The sequence below is a fragment of the Amblyomma americanum genome, chromosome 11 (assembly GCF_052857255.1).
Source record: "Amblyomma americanum isolate KBUSLIRL-KWMA chromosome 11, ASM5285725v1, whole genome shotgun sequence".
NCBI classification, from domain to species: Eukaryota; Metazoa; Arthropoda; class Arachnida; order Ixodida; family Ixodidae; genus Amblyomma; species Amblyomma americanum.
This window is the reverse complement of record NC_135507.1, coordinates 99376548-99388559: the sequence shown is the minus strand read 5'-3', so window position 1 is coordinate 99388559 and position 12012 is coordinate 99376548. Positions and strand designations below refer to the sequence as shown.

The 12012-nt window shown below is 44.3% G+C and overlaps 1 protein-coding gene across 6 annotated transcripts in view; it reads right to left on the bottom strand.

Annotated features, from left to right (window-relative positions):
- Positions 1-2346: 2346 nt before the first annotated feature.
- Positions 2347-12012, bottom strand: part of LOC144110480 (DNA-binding protein RFX2-like) — a 97876-nt gene continuing 88210 nt past the window's right edge. For all 6 annotated transcript variants that reach the window (XM_077643394.1, XM_077643395.1, XM_077643398.1 and 3 more), the window contains 2 exons: positions 11711-11864; positions 2347-11365 (listed from right to left, as the gene is read on the bottom strand). In XM_077643394.1, coding sequence (XP_077499520.1) covers positions 11132-11365; positions 11711-11864 — 388 coding nt within the window. In that variant the 3' untranslated portion in view covers positions 2347-11131. The remainder of the gene's footprint in view (positions 11366-11710; positions 11865-12012) is intronic.

Here is a 12012-nt window from a genome sequence, read left to right as displayed (position 1 = left end):
CGTGCGAGGCATTTCTTCGCGCAAAACAATACAGCTGTGCCAGTTGTCTTCAGCGTTCATAGGAGCCACTAAACGCGAAGTTTGAAGCAGCGGTTGTGATAGTAGTACGTAGGACGCATAGTTTTTTTCTTTATTTTCCTTTTCACGAACTTGAAAAAGCTTTTTTTTTATACTAGTTGTAGAAACTGATTAAACATCACTAGGATATGGGCAGTCATGCAATGTTATTTCGCAGATTACCTGAATTTTACAATTGCAGGTGGACCAGAATCTGGCGAAAAAAGCAACTACCGCACTAAAAGCCACTCTGATCAAGCAGAATAAGGCATGCACTTGAATGTGTTTTAAAGTTATCAGAAAGAAAATTAAGACGTAAAATTTAGCTCTGCAGAGCAACGCTGATGTCGTCGGAAGCTCGAGGAGAACGTCTATATCTATGCACTTTTGCACCTTGTTACTAAAGGCAAAAAAACAAAAACCAATCTTGCAGACAATACCAGTGAAGCGAAAGCTCGAGCTCCTACCAGAAATGTCTATTTCATCAAGCAGAATAAAACATTTAAGTTCGCTGCGCACTCGACAAAGTTCCAAAGAATGGAGACTGCATCTGCATGCCCTGTTCAAACTAGCTCTAAAGCTTCTAGTAATATTCCGCGCATTCCGGAGTGAAGCGGCTTGGCGAAAACAGGGAGCACATCAGGACGCTTGTCACGTTAAAAAGCTGCTTCGAGTGATGCATTCCGTCATACTAATGTTTGGACCTGGCAATCAAGTATGCTTTATTGGTCCAGAAGTTGAGACTGTAGACGATTAGTTCCCCTGTATACCTCCTGCTTTCTCGTCTTCGTTTAATAAGTCTGCTGCCAACTAAAAGTGAAGAAGGAAGCCAATACAGCGCTCCGCCAGGTAATTCCGTCTGGCGAACAAGTTGAAAAAGTACTGTACTACTCTCCGGGCATCTACAAATACTTTCTAATCAGAAGAGACATGCACGCTTTGAAATATTCGCGAAGGCGAGTTGGATTCGAAGGCATCAGTTAGATCTGTGTAGGCTCGCTGCGTTTTTGCCTGCAAGTATGGCTTTTGTGGTATAATATTATACCTGTCTGGCTGACATCAGACAATCGGCGAATCGCTTTAAGCTAACTTAATTCTAGCAGTGAACTGTTAATTAAAGCTGGACTCCTGGTTGTAATTTGATCTTGAATACCTGGCTAGCTGTTTCAGTTTTTAGAATTCTAAAAATGTGATTTTTGTTGACACTGTGGTTTAACAAACTTTGGCCATTTCTCGCGGAATTCTGTATTAAAATTCAAGAAGAGGGCTTAGTAGCACTGGTTTGTGGATGCTGATGGAAAGAACTGAACAGCGATAACAGATGGGACGGAAAAGGTCACATTTGCACTCTGTCTGTGTTTGCCTCTTCCGTCGTCTTTTTACGCTGTTCAGTCCTTTCCATTGATTCGAAAATCCCGTGTCCGCGGCGAATGCTCAGCGACACATCCGTGAAATTGCATCGCTCCATAGCACAGGTGCCACGTGACTTCTGCCACGCAAGCGCAGTTGGCCAGGTATCGCTACTACGCGAACTGCCTGCAGCATATGGGGTTCCCGGGTTCGAACCCGACCGCGGCGGTTGCGTTTTTATCGAGGCGAAACGCTTAGGCGCCCGTGTGCTGTCAGTGCATGCTAAAGATCCGCAGGTGGTCGAAATTATTCCAGAGCCTTCTACTACGGCACCTTTCTTTCACTCCCTCCTTTATCCCTTCCCTTACTGACACAGTTAAGGTGTCCAAGGATATATGAGACAGATACTGCACCATTTCCTTTCCTCAAAAAAAACAATTATCATATGGAAAGGCGCGTGGTGGCGTGCCTGCTCGTGGAGTTTGTGACAGCTATGCTGCAGGAGCGAAACAAGAGATGCCTAGCTACCCTGCTAGGAACCTTACTGACCACGAATCTACACTTTCTTTCAATAAAGTTTTTACTCACTTCCAAACGCTCGCGGCAGAATGGAAAGCTAAAGTCAGCAAAAAAAGCTCACACACATGCAAATAGCAGCTTCTATGGCATAACGAGAAAAAAAAAAAAGGATGGTGAAAAAATGAAAACTAGACCAATGTCATTTCCAAGTAGGACACTGAGAGCGTGTTTCGTTATCTCTCTCTTCATGCACACTGTAATAAACACTCTATATGCAAGTGTCCTCTCTCTGAAAGGATATGTTCATACTTTTCATGTGACTTGTAGCAAACAAATTTTCTGCTCCCTTCAAGTTCATCTTAAAGGCAGTCGTCAATGGTGTGCATGGTCAAGTGTGTTGAGATGCAAAAAAAACAGGCCTGGAACATAAACGAGTTTGTTTCCCATTTCAGCATTAAATTTCTTCATGTTCTTTATTTCACACACACACACACACATGCACCAAACAAGCCCATGACAAGGCATAGCTTTCATTCGCATTTTCTATACATATAAGGCGCTATAAATAACAACGGGACTGGGCTCAAGTTTGTGAGGAAATGAAGAAAAAATAAAATAAAAATTGAACACTAAAGCAATCACACATTCATGCAAGCTATGTCACAGCACCAAACTTTCGATATGTCCTAAAAGGGAAATAAAGCAAGATGAAAAAAACGGGCGGATTGCACTGAGGATGGGTCTGCTCAAGTTTCGATAATGACATGGGCAGAAACATAGCGATAGAAGCAATGCACAGTGGCTGATGTTATCGAGCCCCAAATGTGTAATCTGTGTGGAGTTAACTGGTAGATAGAAGATGTGATGGACACAGACATTGAAAATGAAGACAGGGGCTGTTCTTTGCTATGGTACAGACATTAGTATACCGAGGCACTCACCTCTAATGCAATTAACAAGTCAAGAACTGCTGGCCACTTGCCAACCCTCACAAAACACATCTGTCTTCTTTTTAATCTGCAAAAATATGTGCACTTTTTCCTCATGCACACCTTTTGCACACCACTATGCCTGGAGCATCTATGACAGAAATGCATGAGCATTGTTATGCCTTAACCGCACTTCATGGATAGATATTTTGTTACATCATGCAGAAAGTGACAGGTGGTGGCGTTCAGTGTGAAAGAAAAGAATCATTGCTCTAATGGATGCTGAGCCAATCAGACATCCTTAACACACGTTACGTTTTTTTGAACACGCAGTAATGCAGCCATCCATAACTAATCTGGCAGCTAGGGCCTCAGAGACATGCGAGTCCTTGCAAGTGTTTGTACTTAACTGCAACCAAATGGGACAGCAGCACGAATGATTACTTTTAAAGGAACAAAAAAATTTTATGTGAGAGTTGTGCCTTGAAACACTCCTGCCCCTTTTTGCAATTTTTCTCTAGTCAACCAAAAACCCCTGCAAGGAGCTTTAGAATCTTACTTTATATCAAATTTTGGTCAATATACTTGTCCTTCTGTTGTAATTTGCCTCAACTAATGTAGCTCCTTCAACAGCTTTGATGCATACTGATTACATCACTACAGCTAACAGAAAGTTAACCTTAGCTTGAGCTCCAGCACAAGGTTTTTTTTTTCTTATCTTTCTGCATTTACCGCCCAAAATTAACACGCCATGAGTGACTATTCAAGCCAGTCTGGTGTACAAATCATTCCAAGAGATGCAGCGCACAAGTAACAGATGGCGAGTACTGTAAAATAATCACACTGCTGTCAGAGAAAGTAGCGACAGTCATAAAAGAACACCACTCCCTCTGCTGGCACCGAAACAAGCCACAGCGACAACAAAGACCTCCAGGCTGGATCTGGTTGCATACAGCACAGAACATGCGCACACTCTCACTCAAAAGTAACAAAGACATTACACATCAATGTGTTACAGCAAAGCATTTCTGTTTCCTCACTTTGCAGAGGGACCCTGCAGGTCACAATATATTGTACAAGAAAAAAGACACTCTCCGCTAGTGCAGGCACATGAAATCCACACCTCAGCAATGACTAGAGTTTTCATGTTCTCTTCTTTTCAAGACGACACAGCAGGCCAAAACTGATTAAATCTGCACACGCTACCATCAAGAAAAACGGATTTTTTTCATGTGGTTGCCCTGGGTGCGCAATGGAGGGACGCCGAGAGCAAATGCCCCGAAAAGTGGACCCCAGGTGCCTGGACATGGACAGCGAAATGGAGCAACGCAGTGCAAGTGAGGAGCCTAGACAACTCCGCTTGGCACAATCATATTCTGCCAGTGATGGCATTACAACGGTACTGTCAGTGATTTATGCATAAAGGACATTTCAAACCTGCACTTACGCTATGAATCGAGTAAAACTAATGGTGCGCGACATTGTTTTGTGTCAATCTAACATAAAATAGGAAATGGGCGTCAAGATCAGCCGACACTTTAACATTGCCAAGACACCAGATCAAGTAGTTAATGTTATTTGATTGCAGGAGAGCAACTCTTCTTTTTATCAGTGGCAATAAGAGTGAGCAAACGACAGGCGTTCTTTGAAATCATAGTGATATCATGGCCTTCACAGAGGCAGCAACATTTGAGTGTCTAGTATGGTGTGACAATTCAACACACAAAAATTTGCAAGACAAAGTGCTCCAGTCAAGCCTGCCAGCAAAACCACAGCAAGTAAACAAAAACCATTGTACAGTTGCAATGTCACAGATGCCACTGGTCACCACGCAAGCCACAACATACTTCCAATAACAGTCTCAAGCTCGTCCTCATCATCATCAGCCCGACTACACCCACTGCAGGGCAAATGTTGTCCACTCCTTTTCTAGGACTCATCTTTCGGCATCCCTCTATCATGAAGCATGTGAAACGTGGTATGGGTGAAATGCCACGTAAAAAAAGAGAAGTGACGATGAAAATTGCTGAGCTAGGCATGCAAAATGCGAGTAGTAGACCAAACACTGCACTTATCAATCACTTTGATACAATGAAAGTGCTGATGATGACACTGAGTGCATTAAGCAGTGGTTGCCCACTCGATTCATGCATGCTATACATACATGCCAAGGAAACCAGGACACCTGGCTTTCACCTTAGTGGCTGTAGAGCACACACAGCATGCTTGCTTAAGGGACAATTAAGATGTCTTAACATGCTTGGTTAAGGCATGGTGCTATACATCACGCCACAGTGGAGGTTGAATACAGCATTTAGAGTGGGTATATTTCAAACTGTGCTGACTAGGCCTCCTTTTCTTCCTTATATTGATTACACAGCAAATGCCCATCTTTTAAAATGATGGCAAAATTTGTTAGCTTGGTCATAAATACTCTTGTCTGGCTGCTGTTACTTGCCAGTCGATGTCTCCAAGAAATATGTCAAAAAAGGACCCTACTTATGGTCATCTAGGCTTCCATATTCTCCCATTGTTTCGATTAATTTTCCTTGGAGTGATTTTCTTGCCCCTGAGGTTCCTGTTTGCTGCTGTTGTGGGGCTGAAATTAGAAGCAGGCTCCTATGATTTTAAATTAATGTGAAGTGTGCGGCACAGCCCAGAGAGGTGCAACTTGCAGTGCGATTACAAACCCCAGGAAAGAAAACTGAGACTTCCACTAGTTTTTTATAATCTTTTGTGCTTAGGACAACCTCTTCAATGTTTGCAAAGATATGTTGACGCTGCACAGCCAAAAAAAAAAGAATATTCGAATCTAACATAAGTAAAAGGTGTTGCAAGACGCCTGCATGCTTGGGCTCACTTCACTGCATATTCAAATTACTGCACCCCCCCTCCCCCCCAAAAAAAACTGGTTGCTCCAAGGCGTGCCAAAAGGTCTATTATTGACGCTTTTTATTCTCCCAAAAACAACCATTCGAGCGTGGGAGCTTGACCTATACACGGAGCCGACCTATTTGCAGGGTCTAAGTTCTTGCCATGCCGCAGGTGGTATGCGCCTCGTGCCAGCGCCCATTCCCAGCAGGGCACACAGAACTCCAGGCGAAAAAAAAAAAGAAAACATTAATTCGGGTGCAGGTCAGTTCCGCATAGAAAATTTTAATTGCACGTCATCTACCCAGCTCGCTTACGATGACGGTTGCTTTCCCTGATGAGCAGTAGACAACGTGAGAACAAACTTCTGGTAGCATCCGGAGCGTGCATCGTGCCAGAATCCGAAACTACAGGACCGGCGACAGTTCAGTTTGCTACTGGTCGGCCAGCCGCATGCTAGTATGAAAGGCAGCATATTTCCATTTGCCTTCAACTGCTGCTTTGCTTTGAGCTGTGCGCACGCCATGATGCTAAACCACGGAGGAGGTTGGGGGAGAGGTGGGGGGCTGCTTGTTGGGCTGCCAACTTATATTCGGAGATTCGAAGACTGCTTACAGACGGCAATGTACAATAGTCCCACAAAGAAACCAAGTACTGCTTTGAACTTTTGCAGAAAAGTTTAGTTGCGATTTATCCAATCTAACCACGCAGGTAATAAAATGCAGCTGTTTACAAACATACCACACAACCAAAGACAAAGACAAACAGCAATGCCGGTATGAACAGACCCCCCCATTTCTTCAGGGTATGGTGTAGACGCAGAAAATACTCAGCATTAAAAAGCTGAATGGATTACAGCAGCTCACAGCATTAGCATGTAAATGTTGCAAAGTGGCTTATCACAGATGTCAACCTACCCGGTCTAAAAACCTTCCACCGTACTGCAAGAATGAAGAAAATCGGCTGTCTCACAATTCCGCTTAGTGGCTTACGTCCATCGGCTATGGGCAACCAGGATGCTCTCATTCCAATCTTTGTTAAGTTGGTCCCATAAGTAGGTACAGTATAGGGCATGCAATGTTACACAGCGAAATTCCTCGAGTGTGAAGCCAGCCTTCAGAAAACCTAATTAACTGCAAGCACTGAGGGTGGTAATCTCTGCAGAGGTCGCCACATGCAAAGGTACTTCGTCTGTGCTTTATATCTTTCGCCTTCTCCTAAAAGCATTGGGCCACTAGAACTCATTTCTTTACCAGAGGATGTGCGCTTCCATTCTTCCAAGCCCCAAAACAAGTGCATTAATTATACTTCTATACAAGTGATGATCAGCAAGGATGAGGACGTCAGCATCGGAAACATAACTGGTTTCTTCAGTGTTTCTCACAATAGGCAAAGCAAAGTGGTAAGAACTCAGATTTTTAACGTTTTTCACTGCTAACAAAACAAATTGCTAAGAACATGAATTTTTAGCACTTTCTGTCGCTGAACAGATACAGTATTTGCTCGCGTAATTTGGACACCCCCAATATTACCCGGGTTTACGAAAAAAATTTTTTACTCGCATATGTTATGCTCCCTGTTGTCCTAGATCACCAGCATGCATGCCTGTGCTTACACGACAGGCTTGGGAACATGGGTGTGGCTGCGAAAGGAGCGAGTGGCGAGATGAATTGTGCACCATTTAAATGGCTCACTAGCGCCAGATGTCGCTTTCCCAGACCAAGTTACACGCGCACAAGGATCCGAAACTACCAAACTGTTTGATGTTTGGTTTACCATTGTCAGCCGGGCTGCACGTGAGGGCGCCGTTTTATCGCCTGTTATTTCAATTTTGCTTCTGACTGCTGGCTTTGCAACTGTACAGTTGCGCATTTACTGCTTTGGGCTGTGCATGTGCCATCACATGCCATCCCACGGGGAACTACATAACGTAAGGCCAGCAAGGAGTGCTTGTTGTGGGGTCCACATACAGGTGGAAATATACAGTATACAGTGAAACCTCGTTACACGAACAAGTAAAAAAATTGTAAAATAGTTCGCTATAGCCGAAATTCGTAATATAAAGTTTCATCAAAAACGCACACAACAGCGGCGCAATTTAGTCATTGAAGGGACAACAATTCTGGCAATCCTTACTACAGAAATGGAGAAACGTTTTCCCAGGTTTTGGTGGGGTTTCGAAGGTGCTCGCGGCTATTCCGAAGGCAAAAAAAAAAACCGAGCGCCAGTTAGGCTGGCTTCCCCGTACAGCACCGTAAGCTCAGGTTAAGCGCCAGCTACGATGGCTCCCCCGCATCACAGCTGTGACGCATGGAAAGCGGTGCGTCAGAGAGAAAGCTGCCCCTGTTTTCACCACCTCCGCGACAGCCGACATCAGCGCAGGATTGTTACTGCAAGATTACAAGTGCCTGTGCTGCTGCTTCCATCATGAACTGGTGGGCGAGTTGGTCAGACATAGTTCTTGTAAACCAGTGCAACGGCTCGAAGCCAAACAGAAAGGGACAAAACACAAAATTGTTTTGTCCCTTTCTGTTTGGCTTCGAGCCGTTGCGCTGGTTTACAAGAACTATGCTGCTTCCATGTCACTGTCGACGGATGCCAGAGGAGTGAACGCATGCTCACTGCTGGACTGCAACCCAACATGCCGCTGTTGGCGAGTGCGAGATAAAAGAGGAAACCTTGGTGTGGTGAAGCCTGCCATCTTAATGGACACAGTTTGGCGCTAGGGAGCGAGTTTGATATATCCGTTTCATGGCCAACCGCGTTCCGATATATAAAGCAAAAATTGCATGCATTCGTCAAAAACACTTACAAAGAGTTCAATATAGGCAATTTATAACATCCGTGTTCGTTATACTGAGGTTTGACTGTATATTGTGCGTTATGACCTTTGTCGAGTTTTTTAGGTCACGTTCACAAAGTTTTTGAAGCCTTAATTTAAAGAAAAAAAAGTGCGCAAATTATGTGAGTGAATATGATAAAGTGTTAAAAACTCCGATTTTTAAGAGTTTTACACCACTGACAAAACAAGGCGGTAAAAGCTCCGGTTTTCAGTGTTTTTACCACCGACAAACCAAAGCGCTCACGCATACTGGCAGGCATGCAAATTTATAATTCCACTTGATAACTGATCATCACACTGGTGCAGTGATGATCTGGGCAAGGTGCCTTCATGCAGAGTATGCAACACTCGAGGCAGAAAAGAAGCCTCTTAGCAGAAAATTTCTGACTGCTGCATGCAACTTCTGACCACACACATTGCTGACAGAACTTAGCAGCTGACGACACAAAAATGTGCAACAAAAGGAATCAAAATTCCATGCAAATGAGTTAATGCAAAATGTGCACAGCTAGAAGAAGAAGCGCCGCAAACAAGCAACAAAGATATTCAACAAAATAAAATATCATAAAGTTGAATGGTGCAAGGGAACGAACAGAGGAAGACACAGAGACAGAAAGAGCGTTCTTTCTGTCTCTGCATCTTCCTGTGTTTGTTCCTTTGCGACATTCAACTTTATGATGAACCAACTAGCCCAACAGCAAGTACTACTTCTGCATATTCAACAAACAATGGCTAGCTTGTTTAAAAAAAAAAGAAAACTGTCGACCTGGTTCCCACAATTACAGGGCTGCACAGGTCAGCAAATATGGCAACTTGCAGGGGGTGAAACAAACAGAAGATACATATAAAGGCAGTTAGAAATGGCACTGTCATCAAAAACTTTCTGCACATTAAAATACCCAATTTCCTCTTCGCGACACCTCATACTAGGTACCATACATGTTAACAGCTCGCATCAGCTTGGCGATGTAAGTAAAGCAAAAAAAAAGATTTCCTAGTCTGTAATGCCTGACCAGGATTTGACAAACTGCTCACTGCAGTGTGGTTGTGAAGTACCAAGCAGTGATCATGGGCTCGAGTGACTGTATACTCTGTGTGAGTAGGACCCAAATGACAATGCCCTTTGTGTGGCTAATGTGAACATTATTCAATAAAGTTATACCACACATCAGCTGCACAGAAACATACATCATTAAATTAAAAACTGCAATGTGACTATCCATACCTGCTGCTGAACGTAAGGTAAAAACACATTGTGCCTACCTCAATCAGACAGCACAGACACCAGCAATTCCATTTTGAAACCTTGACTGTCAAAGGCCATTATAAAAGAGGCTGTGAGAGATGCGTAACTATGAAGGCCTCAATATGCACAATTCGTCTACCAAGGTCTGCACCCTCTTTGGGTATGTATGTACAAAAAGTGTATGACATTTAGTCAGGTGACACTAAAAGCAATGCACATGCAATGTCTGCAAGATAAATATCAAAATTTTGCCCCTGGAAGAATCCTTCAAGAAGAGACTGGCTCCGCCCATCAAGCTCAATTACAGCTTTCAAAGTTAAGGTCCCCTCATTTTTAAAGACAGAGAGGAAACATTGTGGCAGCACGTTCGGAGGGCGAAGCTTCTGTTGCAGAGTGAAACCGGGATCTAAGGAAGAAAGGCAACCAGAGCTATGGATATGACTTTGCCAGCTTTTTCTTCACTACTGCCGCAAACAACTTTAAAGAGACAGACACAGAGACTATCCAACAACAGACACAACTACGTTCCATCACGATGGAGGCACCGTATTTTGTTTTTACCTGTCACAATAGCAACTTTCATGTTGCCTTCGAGAGGCCAGAATAGCAGCAGCGGCCTGTTTGATGCGTGCCTTTTCCAACTATGAACTTGGAAACAGGAAAAGAGTAGGTAAAGTCTGCCTGTTCTGCAATGATAAGCTTTTTCAAGACCTCCAATAAACCTTCCCTTCCAACTGCATGAAAGAGAATCAATCTCCTGCTACCCATGGAAGAGGAGTTTCTGCCAGTCGCCTGCACAGCACCTTTTAGCATGTTTTACACGTGCTTCAAAATGCTCTGTCACTTACAAGAGGAGGCACTTTTAAGCGTTAGCCTAAGCTTTCAGGTAGTTGCTGACTTTGCAAGTGCCACGTGCAAACCACACGATCCATGAAGCTAGTTATTTTGCTGATGAGCATGCTAACGAATATTCAGTCACAATTCATTAACATCTGATGAGGGCTTAGAAAAAAAAAAGACGAAAGCACAAAATTTGTGAAGTGCATTGTCTGCCTTCAAGTCTGAGAAGCAGAAGAGAACAGTTCTGCACCGACAGCACAGACTGTTGCCACAAGTGGCCATGCTGGAATTTCAACTGACCGCTGCCCTTTCACAATTCCGGAACAGGCGAACACGATGATGCACAGTCTGTTCTGTCTCCACGGCAACAAATAAGCAGACGTCCGGGGAGAGGGGGCTGTGCAGATGGCTTTTTGACTTCGGCGAGAGGTTGCAAGGCGCTCATCTTCAATCCTTTCGGAGATTGCCGGCGCATGACTAGACTGTCTTCAGCTTCTTGGATGGCGACACTGCTGGCTCGGTGTCGGCCGCCTGTGCCTGACTCACGATGTTGGCGGGCCAGCCATTGGCAAGCACCATGCTGTACGCAGCAGATGAGACTGCGCGCGTTGAGCAGTTGCTCGTTGATGATGATGGTGATGAACCGTTCTCGACGACTCCGCCAGGGCTCAGGGCATCGCAGGTCATTGCCTTGGCTCCCATGCCCAGGAACTGAGGTGAATAATAAGGAGACCAAGCTATGCTCAGAATTCCTGCCTCTTACAGGTACTGCTCACTGACCAAAACGTGTCACGAGTTTATGGTGGAAATGAAAATAGTTTATGGTTTTACTGGACATGAAAACAGGAATTTGATTTGACTGTTGAGAAAAAGTAGTTGGCAGTCAACATGACATGCCTGAAAAGAAGCTTGACTTCACTTCCGAAACTAAGCACAGGAACTCCATACACTCTCCATGACTTTGTTAAAATTAACCCCCCCCCCCCCCCCCCCCCCCCCCCCCCCCCACCTCCAAAATGGATGCGCAAACGCAGTCGCCAAAGTGAACCAGCTCACTTCTCCCATGACTGCGATGGGTGTCTTCCCCGTGGCCTTGGACACCTTGTGCTCCACCAGGTAGAACATGTACTCATCGTACAGCAGGCGGATCAGGTGGAACGATCCAAAGCTGGCTGCGCTCCGAAGAGTCAGGTCACGGATCACCATCGAACTGCACAAGAAATGAAGAAGTGGTAAGCACACTTCTCTTCCCTGCCAAACCTGAGTGATCAAATGTCACATGTCTTACCTTTTGATTTGTAATTGTAATATCATGTTGCTTCTGAACCCTTCAACCACCAGCCCTGAGCTGTACTCGT